The following is a 25,129-nucleotide window of genomic DNA, read 5'->3' as shown; positions in this document are numbered from 1 at the left end:
TCAATATGGAGATAGGCTGACTGGAGGTGAGGCCATATTGGACTTGTTGTGAATCAAATATGGGATTGAAGATTGGGGAAGAAATTGCTGCACCTTTGGTGACGATCCTTGCGTCCTCACTGTACACTGGCGTAGTAGCAGATGATTGGAGGGTGGCAATGTTATTCCCTTGTTCAAGAAAAGAAATAGGGATAATTTTGGGAATTAGAGACTAGTCAGTGAGTAAGACTGTGGTGGGCAAATTATTGGAGAGGATACTGAGAGATAAGATTTATAATTCTTTGGAAAAGCATAGTTTGATTGGAAATCATCAGCATGGATTTGTGAGGGGCTAGTCAAGCTTTACAAGCCTTATTGAATTCTTTGAGGATGTGACAAAACACGTTGATGAGGATGGAGCAATGGATATGGTATATTTGGATTTTAGCAAGGTGTTTGACTAGGTTCCCCATAGTAGGCTCATTCATAAAGTAAGGAGGCATGGGATTCTGGGAAATCTGACTGTCTGGATACAGAACTGGCTGGCCCATCGAAGACAGAGGATGACAGTTGATGGAAAGTATTAAGCCTAGAGCTCAGTGGCCAGTGATGTACCGCAGGGATCCGTTCTGGGACCTCTTCTCTTTGTGATTTTTATAAATGATTTGGATGAGCAAGTGGAAGGGTGAGTTAGTAAGTTTGCTGATGACACAAAGATCGGTGGAGTTGTGGATAGTGTCGACTATCGTTGTAGTTTACAACGGGACATGGATGCAAAGCTGGGTTGAGAAGTGGCAGATGGAGTTCAAACTGGAAAAGTGTGAAGTGATTCATTTTGGAAGGTTAAATTTGAATGCAAATTACAGTGTTAAAGGCAGGATTCTTGGCAGTGTGGAGGGACAGAGGGATCTGGGGTCCATATCCACAGATCCCTCAAAGTTGTCATCCAGGTTGATAGGGTTATTAAGAAAACACATGGTGTGTTGGCTTTCATTAGCAGGGGGGTTGAGTTTAAGAGCTGCGAGGTTATGCTGCAGCTCCATAGAGTCCTGGTTAGACCTCACTTGGAATATTGCGTTCAGTTCTGGTCACCTCATTATAGGAAAGATGTAGACGCTTTAGGGAAGGTGCAGAGGAGATTTACCAGGATGATGCCTGGACTGGAGGGCATGTTTATGAGGAAAGGTTGAGGAAGCTTTTCTCATTGGAGGGAAGAAAGATGAGAGGTGACTTGATAGAGGTGTACAAGATGATGAGAGGCATAGATAGACTGGATAGTCAGAGACTTTTTCCCAGGGCCGAAATGGCTATCACAAGGGGGCATAATTTTAACATGATTGGGGAAAGGTTTAGGGGAGATGTCAGAGGTAGGTTCTTTACACAGAGTGGTGGGTGCGTGGAATGCACTACCAGCAGTGGTGGTAGAGTCAATACATTAGGAACATTTAAGTGACTCTTGGATAGGCACATGCATGATAGTGAAATGAAGCGAATGTCGGTTATTTTGACCCAAAATAGGATAAAAGATTGGCACAATGTCGTGGGCCAAAGGGCTTGTACTGTGCTGTACTGTTCTATGTTCTATCTATGTTTATTGGAATCTTTGTGAATTGTATATAGGATGAAAATCTTTGATAAAATCTGTCTTTTGTCTGCAATACTCAAGTTCCCTGCTCCAAAGGAACTCACAAGAAATTACATTGGATCGGTTCATTTGCACTTGGTTTAAACATGAAATTCAGTAGGCTTAATGCTTTGTTTTAAAATTTAGACAAAACGCTTGAGCCTCAAAACTGCTTTCAGGTTTCATGTGAACTCACTTAACATACTCTAAACAAACTCCTTGCTCTTTTCGTTTTGCAGAAATATGGATCTATTTGTATTAAATTGATTAGCTTCTCCGCTGAAGTAGCAAAGGGAGGAAGCTGTTACAAAAGCATTTATCAGTAACATTGCTAACTGTAAATTTTGCATGTGTTCACCTGAGCTGTGTTCTCATGTGGAACATCATGGTTGGATTTTGTAATTCACTAAAAAGAGTATTTAGTATTCTGTAGCTAAAGGTTTTTACATTGACAATGAATAGTGTATTTGAAGTCAAACTGCATGTTAATAAGGATTTTGTTCAAGTAGAGAAGTTTATTGCATTGGAGAAAGTGAGGACTGCAGCTGCTAGAATATCAGAGTGGAGAGTGTGATGCTGAAAAAACACAGCAGGTCAGGCAGCATCCAAGGAGCTGTTTCAGGCATAAGCCCTTTGTCAGGAATGCATTGCCAACACTTCCAATTTACACAAATTTACATTTGTTGATTTTTAGTGTTTTAATATGGCTTCTGAGGTTTTTAAATTTCTAGTATGAGGAAAATAATCTTCATTTAAACAGGGGCTGTAATCTTCCCAGCTCGGAATGGCAGGGGCAATGGCAAGAAAATTCGTAGAATCCCTGCAGTGTGGAAACATGTCCTTCGGCCCAAAAAATCCACACCGACCCTCTGAAGAGTAACCCACCCAGACCCATTCCCCTACCCTATTATCCTATATTTACCCCAACTAATGCACCTAGTCTACACAGCCCTGAACACTATGGGCAATTTAGCATGGCCAGTTCACCTAGCCTGCGGATCTTTGGAGTGTGGGAGGAAACTGGAGTACACAAAGGAAATACATGCAGACACAGGGAGAATGTGCAAACTCCACACAGACAGTTGTCCAAGGCTGGAATTGAACCAGGGTCCCTGGTGCTGTGAGGCAGCAGTGCTCACCACTGAGCCACCGAGCTGCCCCAACCATTGAGCCATTATGTCACCCCAACTATTGAGCCACCTTGTAGCCCCAGTTGAGCTAATTGCATGACATAGCCAGGGAGGAACTTCTTGATGTTGAGAGCAAGAAGTTCCATTTTCCAACCAAATGGAATGGCACGATGAGATGTTGGCTAGTCAGATGCAGTAACATCCTCATCATGATATAATCTCGCTTCATTGGTATGCAGTTTCCCATTTTCGGACCTGCCATACAGAAATTACATAATGATGATACCCAACATGAAAGAGGGAGGGGTAACCTGGAGACTCCAGCTCACCACTTGCTCCTCCAGATCTTCCTCAATCATCAATATCTCATAGGTATGCCTCATGGGCAGCAAGCACCCATATCTAAAAGGACATTTAGCTTCCATTGAGCAAAGCAGGGGGTAAAGGGGGATGTGTAGAAATTTCTACAATGTCTGGTGCATTTTACACAAGTGGTGCAGGGCAGCTGCAGGCTGCCAGCCTTTGCCTGGGTGCATGGCTGAGCTTTAAAGATGGCACTGATACCAGGAGTCTTGGGAGGCTATAGCAATGGTCAGTACTCCTACCTGCAAGAGGGAGAATACAAGTGGGATGCTGTGGGGTGTGGTGCATGCATAATGATGCGAGTCTGGGATGATAGTGTCAGAAAACCCACTAGGACCCATGCAGAGAAACCCTCCATGAACCTGCTGAAATTGTCATTTAGTCAAGTGTGTTTTGTATCCTCTGGATGTACCAAGATAGTTCATAGTCAATAACTTATTGAAGTGCAGTCATTGCTGAAGAGAGCACTCCACTGAAATGCTTTTAACATACCAGTGTGAATTATACTCTCACGTGTTTGATGCTCAAATGCAGGCCCTTCTAACACAGAGGTGAGAGTGGTACCAATAAACCAAACTAATGCCATGAAGTTCGGAAATTTGAAAACATTACAGCCATGAAGCTGCCAAGTAAATTGTAGTGAATTTAATAATATTAAATGCATTAAAAAATTGCTACAGGTCAATATTGTCTGGAAGAAAAAACATGAATTCAAAAATAAATATCACCCCGTGCTAAAAGTGAAACACCATTCAGACTTGAACATTCTGGTCTGTTTTCTACTTAAAAACAATATCTTGTTTATATAATTTCCTCTAGATTTAATTATATATTGCAGTGTGTGGATTTTATCAGTGATCTCTGTGGAAATTAGTTCTGTAACTGCGCTGAAATAGAACAATTTCACCTTTACTTTGTTATTAAATGACACTCTGATAGGTTGACACCAGCTAAAGTCTGAACCCTGAGGAATTCTCAACTTGACTAAAATATCCAATCATTCAAGTAGTGGAGAGTCATAAAAATTGTTTACGCCAATGTTGCTGCAAGTGCATTTGTTCGTAAATGTGGGAAGGGGAAGTGACACGTTCAGCTGCAGTTCAGGCTCTTTCTTGGCTTCTTAAACCCAGTGATCAGGGCCCAAAGGCAATAGCCAGAGGTGTGCCTTTGTCTCGTATGAACAGAAGCATGTCATGTTACGTATGGCCTGAATGGAACCCTTTGCACAGGATGATCATTTTCTCTTTCCTGTAGTATTGTGAACCAACAAGCGCACACAGATATCAGTATCATATTTTCCTGGACTCCATGAAAGCATCCAAACACATTGTTAACAATCTGATAATATTAAAACTACTAATGAGGAAATCAATAATGAGAAAAATAATCACGCTTGTGCTAATAATAGTGCAAGCAACCTGCAAAGCACTTAATTTACACTATACTTAACCAGTCTGATCAAATCACAAGTCTAGAACTCTTGGATTTCCAGCATTGTTTGACTGAAAGTTAAAAAACAAACTGACATCTAATCTGAGTAGATCTACCATTCTTTCACGAGAATTGTTGGTGGGCATGAAACTTAAATGGGGGAGCATGTGGTACAAATAATCTTCTGCTAGAACAATTTTATATTAGGCTACTAGATTTGAAAAAGTAGTAAAGATTGTGGGGATTCTTGATATTAGACAGGCATTCATTGCTATAGGAGTTGGCTGTTTGTCCTTGAGTCAGTCTGATCATGACTGATCTGAATCCAGCTCCATCCATCTGTCTAGGGTTTCTTATTCCTTGATTTGCTTGGCTACCAAAAATCCATTGATGTCAGATTTGAATTGATTAATTGAGCAGCATTGATTTTTTTTGTGTGAGAGAGATTTCTGCACTTCTAATATCCTTAATGCGAAGCATTGTTTCTTAACTTCTGACTGAAATGGTGAGGTTCTGGTTTTAAAATGATGCCTCTTATCTTAGACCCCCACACCAACAGACACGGTCTTCTTTTTGAACTCTAGTTCAAACCCATAGAAGGTCTTAACACATTACCATTGAACCTCAGTCTTGATTATTCTAATTATTTCTCATTTTTCACCTTCCATGAACTTAAATGCATCCAAATCTTTGCTATTCAAAGTCCCCAATACCCTTTAACCCATTGTCTGTCTGTTTGTTGGCCCTCATTAATTCTCAGTCCATCAATACCTTTATTTTAAACTTTGACATTTGTTTTCAAGTCTCTCCACTGCCTTGCTCCCCCTCTGTCTCAGTGACATCCTTTAGTTCCACAATTCCATGAGGTCTCTTATCTTGCAATTTTGGCCTCTTGGGCATTCTGGATTTTAATTAATTCCCCATTAATGACTGTCTCCTCAGCTGAAGCTTCTCACAGTCATACAGTATACAAGAGACCCTTCTGCCCATCAGTTTGTACCTACACTAGTCCCAATTTCCTGCAGGTCCATAGCCTTGAAGGTTATGACATTTCAATTGCTCGTCCAAATACTTCTTAAAGTTGTGAGGCAATGTATTCTGGACCCTCGCCACCCTCTGGATGGAAATGATTCTCCTCAAAATCTCTCTAAACCTCTTGCCTTTCTCTTTAGAATTCCACCCCCCACCCTGTGCTGTGCATGTACTTCAGCCTAACCAAAGTTCTGTATAACTCCACACTGTAGTGATTCTCTGATTCCAACATGATCTGCCTGCTCTTATAATTTACGCCATGACCAATGATGTTAAGTATCCCGCATACCTTCTTAACCATCCTATTAATGTGTCCTGCTGCCTTCAGAGATCTGTGGATAGGCACCCCAAGATCTCACTGTTCCTCTGAGCTTCCTAGTGTCCTGCCATTCACTGAGTACTCCTTTGTCTTGTTCTCTCTCCAAAGTGCATCACCTCACACTTATCAGAGTTAAATTCCATCTGGCCATCTGACCAATCTGTTTCTATCTTCCTGTAACCTAATACCTTCTTCCTCACTATCAACCACCCAGCCAATCTTTGTGTCATCCATAAACTTACTTATCATTCTCCCACATTCTTATCTGCATCATTTATGAATATCATAAACAATAAGGGACCCAGCACTGATCCGTGAGGTATGCCACTGCACACTGCGCTCCAGTCAAATACACACCCTTTTACCATCACCCTTTGTCTCCTGTCACTAAGCCAATTTTGGATTCATCTTGCCATGTTACCCAGTATTCCATGAGCTGTTACCTTCTTTACCATTTTCTCTTGACAAAGGCCTTCTTGAAATCTATATAAACTACATCAACTACCCTAATCTAATCCAAAGACTTGGACACCATCTCACCTCAACCACACTCTCCTCATTTCAGAAACTCTTCAATAGCTAGCTCTTTTGACCATGCTTTGGGCACATATTTTAGTATCTCCTTTTGTTAATGCCACTTCAATGATAGGATTCATACCCGTGCTGATGCGAGAGTACCCCTCTGAATTCCTTAGTATGTTACTGCACAAAGGGGGGGGGGGGGGGGCGATCTGAAGGCTTGTTGTTTGTGGTTGTTACATTCTGGGAATTACAAGCCTAGTTTTTACAGTTTCTCTTCAGATTTGAATTCTTGGAGTCATAGTAACAGTCTCGTAAAACCGTACTGCACTCCTTCCAAAGTCAATCTATCTATTCTGAGATGCAGTACTCAGAAGAGTACACGGAACTCCAGATGTGATCTAACCGGTATTCCAGATGTTGCTTTGCATACGTTTTCAACAACTTTCTCTGCTTTATACACAAGCCCTCAAGTTTCAAAGGTTAACAATCCATGAGTTCATTTTTAATTATACATTGTTTGAGCCATGTGACACAGTTCTAAACAAGAATCATATTGGACTCAAAAGGTTAACTCTGTTTCTTTCTCCTTTTGATGTTGCTGGATGTGCTGAATTTCTCCAGCACTTTGTTTTGATTTCAGATTCTCCAGAATCCATAGTGCTTTTGTTGTATTTTAGTCCTGGCATTTCTTTGTTTTTCCCACTTACTTAATCTCTCACTTTCTTTCTCATATCCAGAAATGGTCTTCCACACAGTGAATGGTTTTTCTCCATCTCCAAATCATCTGGAGCATTCTTTACATGGTTACCACAACCAGTTAACTTATGTAAACTTTTTTTTGATTTAATTAACTTATTTTTAAACCAACCTGTTCAGAGATGTTATTACATATCTCTAGAGTAGTGGGACTTGAACCTGGACCTCCTGGTCCAGGAGTAGAGATACTTAGACTCTCAATGTTTCTTCGTAATGTTGTGCACCTGTCTACAGCACCATGAATCTTTATGGCATCTGAATACATGGTGCTGAATAACATTATCCAAGGTATTGATAAATGCAGTAAATAATTAAGGTTTCATCGCAGATGCTTCCAATTCAAGTGTGTACCCATCATCTGTACCCTGTCTTCTATCACAGAACCAATATATTAACCAGATCAATAGCCTACCTTCAATTCCATGAGTTTTAATTTTAGCTTACAGGTTCTTATTTTCGAATGTGCTTTGGCAACCCATGTAGAAAGTATCCATTGACATTTCCCTCTTTCCTCAATGCTAAAATTATTTTCTTCGACATGATCTCCCCTTTATATGTCCATGTTGGCTTTGTCTAATTAGCTGAAATTTCTTTAAGTGCTCCGTCATTCTGTCCTTAATTAAAAATTCCAATAACTTCCCCACAACAGATATTCCACAAGCAGGTTACTAATTCCCTGGTCTCACTGTCTCTCACATCCCTTCAATAATGGATATTAATAAATCCTATCAAGAAGATAAAGTGTGCCTGCTGTTGCTTTGTTGTTTTTGGTTTATTTGTTCAGGACATCTGGCCAGAATCCAAATCAATGCACATCAGTATTTTGACCAGCATGAGCTTGCTTTGATGGTCCAACAGTCAAAGATGGAGAGTTTGGACTTGTCTCTCAGTTGGCAACCTGAATACTTAAGTACTTGAAGGATATGCAGTAGTTTCTGATGCAGTTCACTTCTAAATGTGGCAATAATATCAATGAAGGCAGTAAGTTAAACTGGTTGGTTAACCCCTTTGTGATATGGGTCTCTCAGCCAACTTTGAGCATTAATTCTATTATTCCTCATTGGAGGCAACAATTGAATTTATTGTCTACATCTGCTTTCATCAATGGAAGCTGCTGAAGATATAGATAATAATTCACATCTTAAAGCATGTAACCTTGACAGTAATCAATGGGAGGTGGTGGCTTGTTGGGGGAACTGATTGGAAGGGTGCCATTGTTTTCTGAGCGTTTGATAGAAGACCCATTTTCCCTTTCAAGAAAGCATGGGACTTGTTTCAACCAAGTGAGGAGTGGCAGAATGTCTCATCTTCCTCTCTACATTTCAGTTGAAGTGTCTTGACAGAATTTGTCTACCATTTTGGAGAATATTTGACCGCTTAAACGCTGTGGCTATAAACAGCTCAGACTCCTTTTCTTTCCCTGCAGTGAAGGGATTGACTTACCAAGATCAGCGAAGTGCATTAGGCCTTTATCCATTAGAGTTTCGAGGAATGAGGATGATCTTACTGAAACATTCTGGAAGATTCTGAGGGAATTTGACAGGGTCGACATTGAGAAGATCATTCTGCTAATGGGAGAATCTCAAACTAGGGGAAGTAGTTTCAAGTAAGGTGTGCTTATTTAAAGCTGACTTGCCACTACCCAGAGGATAGTGAGTGCTCCAGGTTTCTACCCCACCAAGTCTTGGAGGTTAAATTCCTGAAGGATTTAAAGAGGAGGCTGATAGAGTTTTGAAATATGAAGGAGTTGAGAAATGTGAGGAACAAGCAGAAGCTGCAGCCTGGGGAAGATCAGACTTGAGGGGTTGACTGGCCTACTCATACTCCTGTTTCTTACATTCTTGTAGCTTTTAAAAGGAAAAGGAATAATATTCACTGTACTGGGTGAGTTTGGTGAAGTTGCCAGATACTGTGGCAAAATAATTCAAAATATTGAAGGATGATCTCTGTCTTTTCCTCCAAAGTTTACATTGAAGTTCTCCCTGCAAGTACTCAGAATTCAGATAGGCCACACACTTGCAGGATTGAGAGAAAGAGTCTTGAGATAAATATTAAAATTGCAAGGTAGACCAGCCATTGTGTAAATATTTACAAGTAACTCTTTCCATGTGGGACCAGGGGAAGGATAGTTTAACATGGAATAGTGATGAAAAAAATAAAGTCTGTAAGACTTATTAAATGGCAAATTAATACTTACATTAAACATTTCCAGATTCCTCCCTCTCCATCTCCCACTCCCATGCCCACACACAGTCCTCTCTACCCTTTTAAAATGGTGAAATGGAATTATTTATGCTAAGTGCCAGTCCACATCACTTTCGATTTCAGAACTGACTGTATCTTGACTTAGGCTTTTACAGATAAAGTAATTTGACCAAATGAAGCACTTCCCTCTCTCCCTTGCCAAATCCAATCTGCTGCTGCTGGGAAATTCTGCATTTTGTAATAAAACAGTCATACTTTGAGCAGCAGTCCACTAAGCTTTCCATTCCCAGCTTCAATCACTGTCCCTTCTCTGATATGGAATTAATTCTTCCTGCTTTTGTTTCAACCTCCTATGGCTTTCAGTTCTACTGCCCCACTTCAGTCTGCTCCACAATTCTATCACATTATGAAAAAAATTGACCAAATTTCCAATTTTTGAACCTTCAACACTGTGCTGTGTCACCAGTCTTGTACCCATCAGGAGAACCTTGCTGGATTGGTTCACACCTTTGTGTATCACATGGTGCAGGAAGAAGTAAAACTGAGAGAGGGCAAAGGCCGATGTTATGGAAGCAAGAGGAACATTTCCAAAACCTTTTCTGACTACCTAACAACAATTCCTCACGATTAGATCAACTTTCATAGTACAAACTCTGCATTCGTTATTAGGCTCATAAAAACTGACATTTGGACCCTAACTGGCATAAATCTAAGCCAATAATCCTAAGCATCTACTTCCAGGTAGGTGCTTGGCATTCAGCTGGGCAAGATTGGTTGCAGCACATTGCAATCCAAAATTGGTCTCACACATATTCATGTTACGCCCTCAAAATAGGCAAATCAACAATAAATTTCTTTTTCTTGGTAGCAGTTCCCAATCCCATAATTTTAACAGTGCACATCACCCTGTGCCACTCATTCTTGCTGAAAATCATCCAAAATATATTCTCTTCTCAATTATCCTGACAAATGTTTAACCATCGTTTCACCTAGTAGATTAAGAAAAAAGAGAGTATTTCAAATTTACTTTGTGTACTTTGAAGCAATGACCTGGAAATGTTAGGCAGATTCTTGTGACTTTCCCTCATATGGTGTTGACAGATGAAGGGAAGGTTCAAAGAGATAGTCATTAATTTTACGTCGCTGGGAGACTCCACCAGTTCAGCACTGAAATTATTCCAGGAGACCGGGGAGGGTCTGCAGAATTTCAGAATGTATGTCTTTTCTGGTGTTTGATAACAGATAGCACATGGGCAAGAGAGTGGGAAACAAATTGTTTCTCACAAAATCTGAACATTGACCTAGATTTTTCTCAGGAGTGAGTCATCCTTCACTGAGCGCCATGAATTTGATCTTTTCCTTACCATTCATCTCCTATTAATTCAAAACCGCTAATTGTCAGTCTTGAGTTGTTGACTACAGAGGTCACTGGGGAATGACCATTATTCACCAGCATTAATGTAGGAAAATGCATCATTCTAAACTTTTTTTGTGTAACATGACTCAGAAATATATAAATCAAAATGAGAAACATATAAAGTATCCTCTCCACTTGGATTATTGGGCACAGCCTTCCTCTCCCTGATTGCGATTGGGAAGGGCCCTGGAGAGACACTCATTTCCTCCTTTCTAACTCAGCAAATAGCTTCTGCTCAAGAATGTTCATGAGTGGCCTTTGCAACCAGGCACCAATTAAGACCCTTAATAGATAAATTTATGATCTCAACCAGTTCATTTACCTGCCTCTGTGGCAGGCCAGAAAGTGGTTTCTTTCCCAACTGGGAAATCGAGGCAACCTGCCTGCTGAGTTTGGGGTACAGTGCTTCCATTAGCCTCCACCAGGGCAGAAATGGGGAGTGAAGCTGATTGCTCAAAGCCACCCCACTGACTCTCCATGGATGCATAACCTGGGCCTCCAGTGACATTCTTCAGCTTCTGACACTGCTGATCTCTGTTTGACTTGGTCTAGGACCTCAGTGGCAAACGAGCAAGGGGCTAAATTAGATGAGAAGCTTGCTGAATGGCATTTAAATGCCCAACTAGTGTTTGATTCAGTGAATTTCCTCACTGATGGGGTGGGGAATTCGGCATTGCTATAACCACATAATCCAACCCTTAATAGGCTAAGCCCTAAATCTTGGCCATTAATTGGAGGCAGCTGCTGCTCCTCCATAAAATCTGTGTCCATTACAGCAACTCTACACCTAATATTACTTGTGAAATCAGCATGGTCACTGGGAAATCGATCAACACATCACTTGAGGGCAGGAGAGGATACTTTCTAAAGTTTGTTAAACTGAAATGAATTTAGCATCAAGTTTACTCTCATTCAAGGTCAACAGCAAGCCAATGTATCAAATCAGTTTAATCAGTGAAGCAAAAAGATGAACTTGCATTGGATGCATCATGTGACAATGACCATTTAAATGTTAAATGTTTTCATAATAGAAGCCCATGGTGGAAATGAAAAGTACCTCACTATAGGATTCTTACACCAGTGCAGCAACTTTTGATGTCCACTGGGTGGTTGATCACAAACTCCAGATTTTCCCTTGCGCCTTTAAGAGTATTAAATATCGAATAATGGCTTTCACCTTTACCTCACATTTATATTGCCAGCAAATTCTGAGTTAATAAGTGATTAATTAGCTTGCTTAGGTATTCACAAAGTCGACTGTCACTGTTCTGACAGAGAGCTCTGATTTCTGTCCGCCTATTAGAGATGGAAAGGGGCAAGTAGGTTGACAGAGTAGGTTTCTTTTTTTAAAAAAATCAAGCAGAACATGGGTGCTATTCATATTAGAAGAGAGAAATAGTGCTGCAAGAAGGCAGGAGGAAAAGGAAGGAAGCTCTCCCCAGGCGGGAGCAAGATGCAGAGAAGTTATTCTCTTTAGGTCAAGTCAAACGGCCCATCAATATGGAAAAGCAGGGATACCCTTTTATGTCACATTACCAATTATACCAGCTGAAGATGTACAGAAACTGAGGAATTCTGACCAGTTCCTGAATGCTATTCCGTGAGACAAAGTCATTTAGTGATACTAAATGGAGGTTTGTCTCATCTGTTCTGAAGAAGGGTCACTTAACCCAAAACGTTAACTCTGCTTTCTCATCACAGATGCTGCCAGACCCACTAAGTTTCTCCAGCAATTTCGGTATTTGTTTCAGATCTTCAGCATATATAGTTCTTAGTTTTGTTTATTTGTCTCATCCGCCATCAGTTCAGTGTGCCTTTAGTGAGGTTGAAGAAATCCTCACATCAAACCTATGGAGATTTGAAGCATATCACAAGGAGAGGGGGTTAATTATTTGAGCCACCATGCTCATCAATCCCAGCAAGGTCAGTGTATTTCATCACATGCTGGAGGCCTACCCTGTACATGGTAGGGAGTCAGTGGGCAGTCAGGAGTTGAGCTGCTGACTGCTGAAAGACCAACTTCTGACTTCCTCCAGCAACCATGGTCTTTATGAGGCAGTTCCCATTGAGACTGGTTTTGTGGAAGGTGGGAAGTTTGGCACTGATATGACACAGTTAGGATTTTCCTTCTTGGTGATCACCATTGTCCGTCATTCTTGTGGTGTGAATTTTACCTGGCATTTATCTGTCCAAGATTGGAAGTTGTTCTCCTGTATACGAGGAATGGCAAGTTTCATGATCTGAGGAATTGTGAATGGGGGTCAACAGCCCCATTCCGACTTTGGGGTAGAGTAAAGTACCTAAGGATAGTTGGCTGCCCCTAGTTACTGGACTGAAGTCCTGCAGCAATGTCCTGGAACTGAGATGATTGGGTCCCAACAGCCATAACCACCTTGCTTGTGCCACGTATTACTCCAGCCAGTGGAGAGTTTTCCTTTAGATTCCATTTGACTAGGTTCTAGCTGGGCTCCTTGATGCCACTCTCAGGCAAATACTGCCTTGCTCTCAAAAGCAGTCACTCTTCCTTCGCAGTTCAGGTTTTGTTTCCATATTGGACAGTGATTCTAATAAGGTTTGGAATGAGTTGGCTCAGGAACCTAAACTAAGCATTTCTGGGTAGATGCTGCTTGACAGTAACAACTTTCTCACTTTGATAATGATTGAGTGTGACCTATTATGCTAGATTGGATTTTTCGTGAAGTTTGTGGTCAGAATATACTCTGGCAAATTTCTGCATTATTGGATCGATACCTGTATGTGGGAGGGTTGCAGAGCTTTGGCCTAATCCATTGGTTGTGATCTATTATTTAGGAATATCTACAACTTGCTGCTTGTCTACAAGTAGCCCCATATTGTAGCTGCATCAGGTTGGTACCTCAATTTCAAGTGTGCCTCTCACTGCTCCTTGTTAATTATATATTAATTGATGATTACTGCATTTCCATTTCCAGAAACATAGCAGATCCTTTTGTGTATCTTTTGAAATGGGGTACTTAAACTGTAAAGGCTTTACAAAAACGATTCCATTAGGAGCTTTTTGAAACTGTGGTTATTGGGTTAGGAGATACATGTTTCTAATGTGCACCTCTATGAATAAAGGCTTATGTATGTCTAAAGATTAGATTCCAGTTCTGTCTTCCACTAACTGGTTTCTGGAATGGAGCAGTTCTGGAATGCTGTACACACGATAAACTCATTATCGCCTTTAATTGAGAAATCTTCTTAATTGCTCATTCAAGGAATGTGAACATTTTTGGCAAGGCTAGTTTTTGTTGTGCATCCTAATTTGCCCTCGAGAAGATGGGGTGAGCTGCCTTTATGGTCCAGTAAGTGAACTGACAGATATGCAAAGCCGAAGGTTACAGATTGTGGCGGCATGCAGCCCTGTTGCTGTAGATCAGTGGCTCTCAAACCATTTGATGAAAGGACCCCTTTCCAAGTGGATTGCTAATCACAGACTCTTATCTAAATTATAATGCTAAGTAGAAAGCACCTTAGCAATGCTTTTCTGGAAGCAGTTAATTATTTAGAGTGACAATTTCAGGATAACTTAACTGATGCAGACAATGAGACCAACTGCACAAACTGATGATAAAAGATAAGTGCACCTCCACCAACATTCTTATGCATGTGACAACTGCATGACCTTAAACATGGTTAAAAGTTTGTCTTGGTGTTATGGGTGCACAACCTAATCAATTGTCAAATCCCATCCAAAGCAACAGCTATTGGCTGAAACAGTTTTAACTACACTCTCACTCTATTTAGAGGCTTAAAGTATGTTAATATTCTCATTTTAAAACAACTTCCTTTAATAGAAAATTATTTTATTATAGTTGACATCCTCAGAAATATTATATAAACATGTGCAAACCCAGCCCAGTTTCTTTTGTGGTATTTAATTATTCAAGTATATACTGGTTTTTTTGCGACATAGTGAAGGTTTCAAATTAAACTGAAGGTTTCAATATAAATTAAATTAAACAGACGATTAGTGTAGACAGAAAAATTTGGAAACACTCAGCAGACCAGGCAGTGTTATCATGGCACTTGCTCACTGCATGAGACCAAATTGAATTCACCCTGGTACCACACTAGCAAACGGTGTCCCATCTTCCCAGCACTCCTGCTGAGAGCAACTGTGAGGCTCATAACAGAAAACAATGGCAACAGGAGCACCTGTCACTGTGAAGAAGGCCCGGGATATTTTTGGGAGCACCAGAGTATACATACGAGGTAGTTTACACAAAGTGGGGAGCTTATCCTTTTCCCTTTTTTGTCATCCCACTTTTTGTGTTTTTTTTCATTTATGCTAGTGAGATTATTTCACAGATCCCCCTGTAAAATCTCTACAGATCGCTATGTCCGCAAACCTCAGTGGGAGAACTGTTAGTGTACATGGTGCATAGTACCTCATGGATGTCTTAGGCTACCAGATCTTTTCTATAACACTCACTGTAGTTATTTCCTCATTTTGTTTCTCCTGCTGTCTGTTACAAACCAGTCTAATAACTATATCCCTCATAACTAGACGAGCTTTGTTGGTGGTGCTATCGAGCGTCTTTGAATGATGAACATTATAATCCCCACCCACTGAGCTACTCTCACTGCTTCTTCCAAGTAGTGTTCAAAATATGAAAATTCCAATTCGTCACTTGAGGTAGGGTGGGTGGTGATAGTCAGCAGGAGGTTTCTTTGCCCTTTTTATCTGAAGCCTATAAACTCCATGGAGTCCAGTCCATAGGAATTCTCACCCACATCTGGCATCAATCTCCAGACATTATTGAAGAGTACGCACACCAGTGGTGTTGAGTATGCACTTGTGGTATTGTGAATCAATGCCAAGGCTGCAACCAATCAGGGGATCTAGTTCCATTTTTGTGTTTCTGTCTAGCACATTGAACAGCTCTCAGAAGCCTAAGTCAATAGACAATAAGTGCAGGAGTAGGCCATTCAGCCCTTCGAGCCAGCACCACCATTCATTATGATCATGACTGATCATCCTCAATCAGTATCCTGTTCCTGCCTTATCCCCATAACCCTTGATTCCACTATCTTTAAGAGCTCTATCCAACTCTTTCTTGAAAGTATCCAGAGACTTGGCCTCCACTGCCTTCTGGGGCAGCTCATTCCATATATCCATCACTCTCTGGGTGAAGACGTTTCTCCTCAACTCTGTTCTAAATGGCCTACCCCTTATTTTTAAATTGCGTCATTTGGTTCTGGACTCACCCATCAACGGAAATATGCTTCCTGTCTCCAGTGTGTCCAATCCTTTAATAATCTTATACATCTCAATCAGGTTCCCTCTCATCCTTCTAAACTCAAGTGTATACAAGCCCAGTCGCTCCAATCTTTCAACATATGATAGTCCCGCCATTCTGGGAATTGATGTTGTGAGCCTACGCTGCACTCCCTCAAAAGCCAGAATGTCCTTCCTCAAATTTGGAGACCAAAGATCCACACAATACTCCAGGTGCAGTCTCACCAGGGCCCTGTACAGCTGCAGAAGGACCTCTTTGCTCCTATACTCAGTTCCTCTTGTTATGACGGCCAGCATGCTATTAGCTTTCTTCACTGCCTGCTGTACCTGTACCTGTTGACTGATGAACAAGAACACCTAGATCCCCTTTACCTAACTTGACTCCATTTAGATAGTAATCTGCCTTCCTGTTCTTGCCACCAAAGTGGATAACCACACATTTATCCACATTAAACTGTGTCTGTCATGCATCCGTCCACTCACCTAGCCTGTCCAAGTCACCCTGTATTCGATAACATCCTCCTCACATTTCACCCTGCCACCCAGCTTTGTGTCATCAGCAAATTTGCTAATATTTCTTTTAATGCCTTCATCTATATCATTAATGTATATTGTAAACCGAACCTTGTGGTACCCCAGTGGTCGCCGCCTGCCATTCCAAAAGGGACTTGTTTATCACTACTGTTTGTTTCCTGTCTGCCAGCCAATTTTCAATCCAATTCAGTATTTTGCCCCCAATACTATGTGCCTGAATTTTGCTTACTAATCTCTTATGTGGGACTTTATTAAAGGTTTTCTGAAAGTCCAGGTACTACATCCACTGGCTCTGCCTTGTCCATCGTCATAGTTACATCTTCAAAAAATTCCAGAAGATTAGTCAAGCACGATTTCCCCTTCATGAATCCCCTTCTGACCTATCCTGTTACTGCTATCCAAATGAGTTGTAATTTCATCTTTTATAATTGACTCTAGCATTTTTCCCATCACTGATGCCAGGCTTAACCGGTCTATAATTCCCTGTTTTCTCTCTCCCTCCTTTCTTGAAAAGTGGGACAACATTAGCCACCCTCAAATCTGCAGGAACTGGTCCTGAATCTATTGAACATTGAAAAATAATCACCAATGCATCCACGATTTCTAAAGTTGCCTCCTTAAGTACCCTGGGATGCAGCCCATCAGGTCCTGGGGACTTATCAGCCTTCAGACCTAACAGTCTACCCAGCACTATTTCTTGCCTAATGTAAATTCCCTTCAGTTCATCCGTTACCCTAGGTCCTTCAGCCTGTATTACATCTGGGAGATTGCTTGTGTCTTCCCCAGAAAAGACAGATCCAAAGTACCTGTTCAACTCTCCTGCTATTTCCTTGTTCCCATAATAAATCCACCTGTTTCTGTCTTCAAGGGCCCGATTTTTGTCTTAACCATTTTTTTTTCTTTTCACATACCTAAAAATGCTTTTACTATCTTCCTTTATATTTTTGGCCAGTTTGCCTTCATGCCTCATTTTTTTCTCCGTGTATTGCCTTTTTAGTTATCCTCTGTTGCTGTTTAAAAGTTTCCCAGTCCTCCAGTTTCCTGCTCATCTTTGCTATGTTATACTTCTTCTCTTTTATCTTTATACAGTCCTTAACCTCCCTCGTCAGTCATGGCCGCCCCTGCCTCCCCTTAGGATCATTCTTCCTCTTTGGAATGAACTGATCCTGCACCGTCTGCATTACACCCAGAAATACCTGCCATTGTTGTTCCATTGCCATCCCTCCTAGGGTATTGCACCATTGAACTTTGGCCAGCTCCTCCCTCATAGCTCCATAGTTCCCTTTGTTCAACTGCAATACTGACACTTCCGATTCTCCCTTCTCTCTCTCAAATTGCTGGTTAAAACTTATCATATTATGGTCACTACCTCCTAATGATGTTTTTACTTTGAGGTCTCTGATCAAATCTGGTTCATTGCACAACAGCAGATCCAGAATTGCCTTCTCCCTGGTAGGCTCCAGTACAAGCTGTTCTAAGAATCCATCTTGGAGGCACTCCACAAACTCCCTGATTCTCCCAGTCTACTTGCATGTTGAAATCCCCCATAACCAACTAATCTAATCTAATCTAAGTACCTCTCATGAACAGGTCGTGAACACCATGGGCGGCACGGTGGCACAGTGGTTAGCACTGCTGCCTCACAGCGCCAGAGACCTGGGTTCAGTTCCCGCCTCAGGCGACTGACTGACTGTGTGGAGTTTGCACATTCTCCCTGTGTCTGCGTGGGTTTCCTCTGGGTGCTCCGGTTTCCTCCCACAGTCCAAAAATGTGCACATTAGGTGAATTGGCCATGCTAAATTGCCTGTAGTGTTAGGTGAAGGGGTTAATGTAGGTAAGTGGGTTGTGCTTCAGTGGGTCAGTATGGACTTGTTGGGCCGAAGGGCCTATTTCCACACTGTAACTAATCTAATCTAATAACAATTGTAGTAATACCTTTGCAACAGGCCAATTTCAACTCCTTATTCAACTTACACCCTGCATCAAGACTATTGTTTGGGAGCCTGTAGATAACTCCCATTAGGGTCTTTCCACACTTAGAATTTCTCAGCTCTATCCATACTGACTCAACATCTCCTGATTCTATGTCTCTCCTCACAAAGGACTGAATATCATTCCTCACCAACAGGGCCACCCCACCCCCTGTGCCCGTCAGTCTGTCCTTTCAATAGTGTGGATAGCCTTAAATATTCATTTCCCAGGTCCTGTCCACTTGAAGCCATGTCTCAGTTATCCCCACATTGTACCTGCCAAATTCTAACTGAGCCTCAAGCTCATCCACCTTGTTTCTTATACTTCGTGCATTCATATATATATTTTTAATTTGTTACTCCCGCACCCTATCAATCCCTATTTCACTTGACCATACTGTATGATTCCCTTCTTGAGTTTTCTGCTCTGTTGATTCTGTTGTCTGTGTTGCAGTGGCAAACCTGCCTGCCAGAATGCTGATCTCCCACCTATTAAAATGCAACCCGTCCCTCTTGTATAATTTATCCTTACCGCAAAACATACCCCAGTGATCCAAGAATTTAAATCCTTGCTTCCTGCACCAGTTCCCCAGCCACACATTCAATCCATTATCCCCCTGTTCCTGCCCAATCCAACCTAAGGAGCTGGAAGCAAACTGGAGATAACCTCCCTGGAAGTCCTGCTTTTCAGCCTTCTTCCGAGTTCTCTGAAGCCACGCTGTAGAATGTCCCTCCTCTTCTTCCCGACGAGATTTGTGCCGAGATGCACCACCACCTCTGGCTCTTCACCTTTGCCCTTGAGGATTCCCTGCACTCTGTCGGTGACATCCTGGATCCTGGCACCAAATCCTGCCTGTTGCCACAGAAACCCCTTTCAGTCCCTCTCACTATGGAGTCCCCTATTACCACGGCTCTGCATGATGTCTGACTCCTCGGCTCTGCCTCCACACCAATTTTCGATTGGCAGACCTGTCCGCCTCTCGGACTGGCAGTGTCGTCTGTCTGAACAGTTTCCAAGAGAGTCAACCTGTTCATGAGAGGTACTTAGATTAGATTAGATAACATACAGTGTGGAAATAGGCCATTCAGCCCAATAAGTCCACACCGACCCTCTGAAGAGCAACCCACTCAGACTCATTCCCCTATATTTACCCCTGCACCTAACATTAGAGGCAATTTAGCATGGCCAATTCACCTAACCTGCACGTTTTTGGACTGTGGGAGGAAACCGGAGCACCCGGAGGAAACCCACGCAGACACGGGGAGAATGTGCAAAAACCACACAGACAGTTGCCTGAGGCAGGAATTGAACCCAGGTCTCTGGCACTGTGAGGCAACAGTGCTAACCACTGTGCCACCCACCGTGCCATACTTCACCCAGGGTTTCTTGTATTTGAATCATCTCTTACTTCCTCATAGTCATCTCCCTTCTCTCTTCTGGTATGCTCGGTGTCATGACCTCGCTGAAGGTCCTGTCCAAAAAAGTTCTCATTCTCTTGGATGAGCCTGAGGTCATCTAGTTCTTTCTTCAGTGCTGCAACATGCTCCTTCAGAAGCTGAATGTGTACACACTTTCCACAACTATAGGAGCCAGAGACACCATCAGTGTCCCCGACCTCCCACATCATGCACGCAGCACACTGAATCAGCTTGGCAGTCATGTCTTCACCCTCTTCAACTGCAGCGTAATCTCCTCACTCAGTCTCTTCGCTGAAGACTCCTGAGCCAAAGACACTCACTTTTCTCACCAGACACTTACCTTGACCCCGCTTTTTTTTTTGCTGAGAGTCTCCGGAGCTATGTTACTGGGGAATGGAGGTCACAGACAGACCAGCCCAAGCCAGAGTGGCAGGTTTCCATCCCTGAAGGACGTGAGTGAATTGTTGGATTTTTACAAGTGCTGTTTTTTACCTGATTATTTTTTAACCCTGATTCTCAAACAGCCATAAGGAAAATTGAATGCACATTCTACAGATTATCAGTCCAGTTTCTGGAGTGTAGCCACTACAGTCCTGTTCTCAGTCCTTGTTGGGAGTTGATGTTTGCTGCGTTTTGCCCTCAAGCATTTGAATGTCCCTTTCAATATTTTGTGATACATGACATGTTAATTCACCACAAACATGGCACCGATACAGGCCAACGCAGGCAGGAAAACAAGTGGGTGGACTCATTATGTAAGGAAGTCATGTCACTGGCACTAGGGCACACATCCTCGCCCCCTTCATGATTTTGTGGGTGGCGAGGGAAGTGTCACGTGTGCTACCTGCCCACGGTCCAATTGAGGCCCTCGAGTGGCCCAATAATGCCCAGTTAAGGACCACAGCCCCTCACTGCTCCATTTCAATGGGGGAGGTGGGAGAGGACTGCACTGAACATGTAACCTGTCAAATTTAACCTTACAGACTCCTGCTCAATCAGAATGAAGAGTGATGCCTCCTTTCCTGGCACTGTGCAATTGAAGCCCCTCACCCACTTCGTCCCATTCTTTCATACCAGTAACCCTCCCCAATACCCTCACTGGGGCTTGGCATAATACAGCCTAGTGAGAGTTCAGACATGCCTATGACTAAACTCAGAGGCATCTATACTTCATCTTCCTTCTGGTTCTCCTGCAGTGACCACCAGTCCTGGGTATGGCGCACGGCTGCTGGCCTCCAATTGTCCAGGAAATACCATGGGGGGGTGGGTTGGAGTGGGGTGGGGTTCCCTCCTGAAAATAGATGGAAATCTTGCTTCATACCACTAAAAGACCATTGCCTGAAAAATTGAAGTCTGCTGAGACAGTCTGTGATATTTGCAGATGCTGGGGAAATTGCTGTCATCGTTTAATCGAGTCCATGGTGTGAAATTTTCTCCAAATGGTCCACTTTAAGAATTGGCCTGAGTGAAGTCACTGAATCCTACCTTTTGTCAGTTGTTGCTGTGTTTGTATTTTGAAGTAGAAAAGATTTGATTGTCCATTCAGGGGATGACATCACTGACAGAGCAATGTATTGCCCATCCCTAATTTCCATTGAGAGGGTGGTAATGGAGCTAACACAGTCAGATATGAGTGGTGGGATCCCAGTAGAACCACTAAGCACATGACCCCATGAAATTCGGGGCCAAAAGCCGAATGCAATGTTAACAAAGCTGAGTTGTTTTCTTTATTTATTCCTCTCTAGGAAGCGATAATCAGCAGTTGGATCCAGTTCAGTGATAACAGTCTGACTCCACTGGATATCTATGACCCGAAGGACTTTACACTCACTGTTACCTCACAGGAAGGAGCCATCATCTCAACCTATCAGGATTTGCAGCTATGGTGGCCAGTCATCACTGCCGAGGGAGAGGGCCAAGGGAACTTGGTGAAAGTTGAACTGGTAATCTGTGAAGTTTGCCAGAAATCGAAACGGAAAAGTATCCTAGCAGTCGGAAGTAGCAGTGTCCAGGTAAAATTTGGTCAGAACGATGCAGACTCGAAGAGTGGCAGTACTGACAACGATGCTGATGGAGAAATGGAGAACCACGCAAGTGACCGGAGGCAAAAGAATGCAGATCAAGACCGGGCAGGGCAGAACGGACGCTACTTCAGCAGTGCTACTTCAGGTCGTGAAGAAAGCTTCATTGGAAAGGTGAGCAGTACCACCAAAGCTTCCGTGAACAAGAAAGTGAATGGAATAGATCAGTTTACAGAAGGTGACAGTCAGCTCCAGAACATCCCCCTGGATGCTGCCAACTTCCCCTCAAATGACTTAACTCGGAATGGTGTGGGCGGTGAGAGCATAGATGAAAATGATCTGGTCCAGGCTCCTAGAGGTCTGACTGACTTAGAGATTGGGATGTATGCCTTACTTGGTGTTTTTTGCCTGGCTATCCTTGTCTTTTTAATTAACTGTGTCATGTTTGCTTTGAAGTACCGACATAAGCGAATTCCCACAGAAGCGCAAGGGAACATGAATCATTCCCATGACTGGGTCTGGTTAGCTAATGAGACTGAGCTACTGGAGAATTCTGCTGATATATCCCCACAGCAGCTCTGCGAACACACAACAGTCATAGACAAGGCAGCAGGTTTTGAGGAGAGCAACCATCTGCTTAACGGGGGATCCCAGAAAAATGTCCAAGGCCAGATACATAGATCCGCGCACTGCAGTGATGGGAAGGACCGCAAAGATGAACCTTTGAATTCTCCCACCACAAAACGAAAACGAGTAAAGTTTACAACGTTCACTACAATTCCACCAGATGATGGATGCCCTGCTACAAATTCAATCCTTTTAGGTAATGAGGAAGATATTAAATGGGTCTGTCAGGACATGGGCTTAGGAGACTCGCACGAACTGAGAAACTACATGGAGAGAATACATGATAATGTGTAACTATGTTATCCTATCTGTTTTCATTCTTTGCTCACCTTTATGCCTTCAGTTTTGGGTGATTGTGCAGGAAATCCAGTCAGCAATGGGACCAGTTTGTGGGAATTAAGTACTGGCAGAAAAGCACAGAACTGCACAGGTACTGGACAAATCAGCACATGGTGACCTGTAAAGATTAATATTCATTGTAATGCAAAGTTCAAATGAATTGGGGTGTCATTTGGATGGACAGTGGAATAAGAGGCCAACAGAGGAGATGTCTATGGACATTTATATGGCGCGAGACTTTGAATTGGAAAATGGAAAGTCAATGCAAATATGGAGGTGCAAGAGCACTAATGGGACGGAATAAATGCCAGATTAATTCAGTAAGGGATATCACAACACAGGGAAGAAGCAATGAACAGAGAGAGAAAGTGCACTCTAAACTGAATAAACATTAATAATGAGCACCCCTGATTAGAGGCACCTTTCTGAATGGGGAGGTCTATGGAAGAGGCTCTTCTGATTGGATGACATTATGGCAGTGGTCCATGGGAGATGGCCTTTATCACCAGTGTCTTAAGGGCCAACTCCAAATGTTATCATTTTGTATGATTTGTTAATCTTGGACTTCAGTTGTATTCTGAGTTCTTGGACCCTATGTTCTGTGTGAAATTTATTTTATAATGTCTTGTTTATATTTAGGCTCTCAGTTTTTCATTTTATTATTTATGCTGTAGTAATGAGCCGTACCTACCTTTATAACATCGGTGAAATATTTTAACAAAGTATACCTAGAATGCATTGTAGATTACTAGAATGTAAAATTTATTTATAAATATTATACACATTGTAAATAAAAGTTGCTTAAGATAGCTTGAAAAATCTATCCCTTTTCCGCCCACTTTGTAGCATACCATTGTAATATGCAATTTTTCTGTTTGTTATATGAATAGCTGCATACATATGTGGTCCAGAGAGGATTCCAGTAAAGCCCAGAGATAGTTGTTAGCATAGCATACCGAAAAGTAAGTAGGCCGAGGGAATTTGAAAGCCCCAGCAAAACAAATGAAGAACGTGGATGTATTCTATCAGATGTGTCCAAATATCAGTGTTCTAGACTGGTTTTAAATGCAGCTCATTCAAGTTTCCATAGTGACAAAGAGGCTTAAAGATATCTCAAAGCCCATATATACTTCATTTTCTTTTCTCCTATGTCTAGCCACCTATATTGGGTTTATTCTTTGATGTAAATTTGGGAAACATTTTAACCTGTGTACATTTAGTTTCAAAGAAATCAGACTTAAACCACACAAATGATGCATGTAGTTATTGAACTTCTCAGTGCTGAAAAGAATCCAAGCTTTGAAAACTAATCAGTTTCAGTAAAGCCATAAGTGACAGTTTCGCAAATATCAACTTTATTTACAAATCAACTGGAAGGTCACCATTGGAAGAAAAACGGGAGAAAAATATTGCACTGGATTGTAAGGTACGTATAGCCAGGAATGGCTTAGAAAGACATGTGTCTAAATCATTTGCACTATGTCAAACTAAAGATAAGCAATTCTTAACATTGTTTATGAACAAAATAGTCTGAACTATAAGATTCAGCAATCCGTTGTATTTATGTGTGACCTCTTAGTTGCTAAATTTAGGCTTAACTTTCAGCAAGTTCTGGTGAAACACGTTTTACTTTTGAAATTGGAAAAGGACAATGTTTGGGGGTGGGGTGGGGGGGGTGTTTATCGTGGATCTCAGTCAGAGTGACTACTTTTGTTGAGCCGGGTGTCAACACTGACCCTGGTCTGATGAGACCAGGTTAAAGGTCACTTTCTTGAGCTCCTGATTACCATGAAATGAAGTGATTTTGTGGTTACCTTTTTGATAAGTTTCAATTGGGATACTTCCCAAGCTGTCACTGATTTACAGCAGTAGCAGGATGGTGTCATTTAGAGCTTAATAACATGAACCTTTATTTCCAATCAATGTATTAGGCCAAAATCCATTTTCATCATGTAGTATTTATCTTTTATATTAACTTGATTTTCATCCACAGGACCCACAAAAGGATGGTCTTTATTTTACATATTTTATATAGATATACATATAATTCTATTAATCTCTGTGTATAGTTTTTATCCCTCACCAGTGCTCTGTTAGAGCACTGCTACAAGCCTGAGAGAAGTTGGCCAAGGATCGAGGTGGTGTGTTGAAGTGACAGTGTCTTATTGGCAGACAGAA

General features: G+C 41.9%; 1 protein-coding gene across 3 annotated transcripts in view; it reads left to right on the top strand.

Moving 5' to 3' along the window:
* The window catches only part of LOC122562703 (transmembrane protein 132D-like), a 1,133,444-nt gene extending 1,109,670 nt beyond the window's left edge, over window positions 1–23,774 (top strand). For all 3 annotated transcript variants that reach the window (XM_088000065.1, XM_043715795.2, XM_088000066.1), the window contains one exon: window positions 21,710–23,774. In XM_088000065.1, coding sequence (XP_087856191.1) covers window positions 21,710–22,906 — 1,197 coding nt within the window. In that variant the 3' untranslated portion in view covers window positions 22,907–23,774. The remainder of the gene's footprint in view (window positions 1–21,709) is intronic.
* Window positions 23,775–25,129: the final 1,355 nt, after the last annotated feature.

This window comes from Chiloscyllium plagiosum, unplaced genomic scaffold (assembly GCF_037043375.1).
Source record: "Chiloscyllium plagiosum isolate Xiang-an unplaced genomic scaffold, Cpla_swu_hap1 HiC_scaffold_24, whole genome shotgun sequence".
In the NCBI taxonomy this organism is placed as follows: domain Eukaryota; kingdom Metazoa; phylum Chordata; class Chondrichthyes; order Orectolobiformes; family Hemiscylliidae; genus Chiloscyllium; species Chiloscyllium plagiosum.
This window is presented reverse-complemented; position numbering and strand designations above follow the sequence as displayed.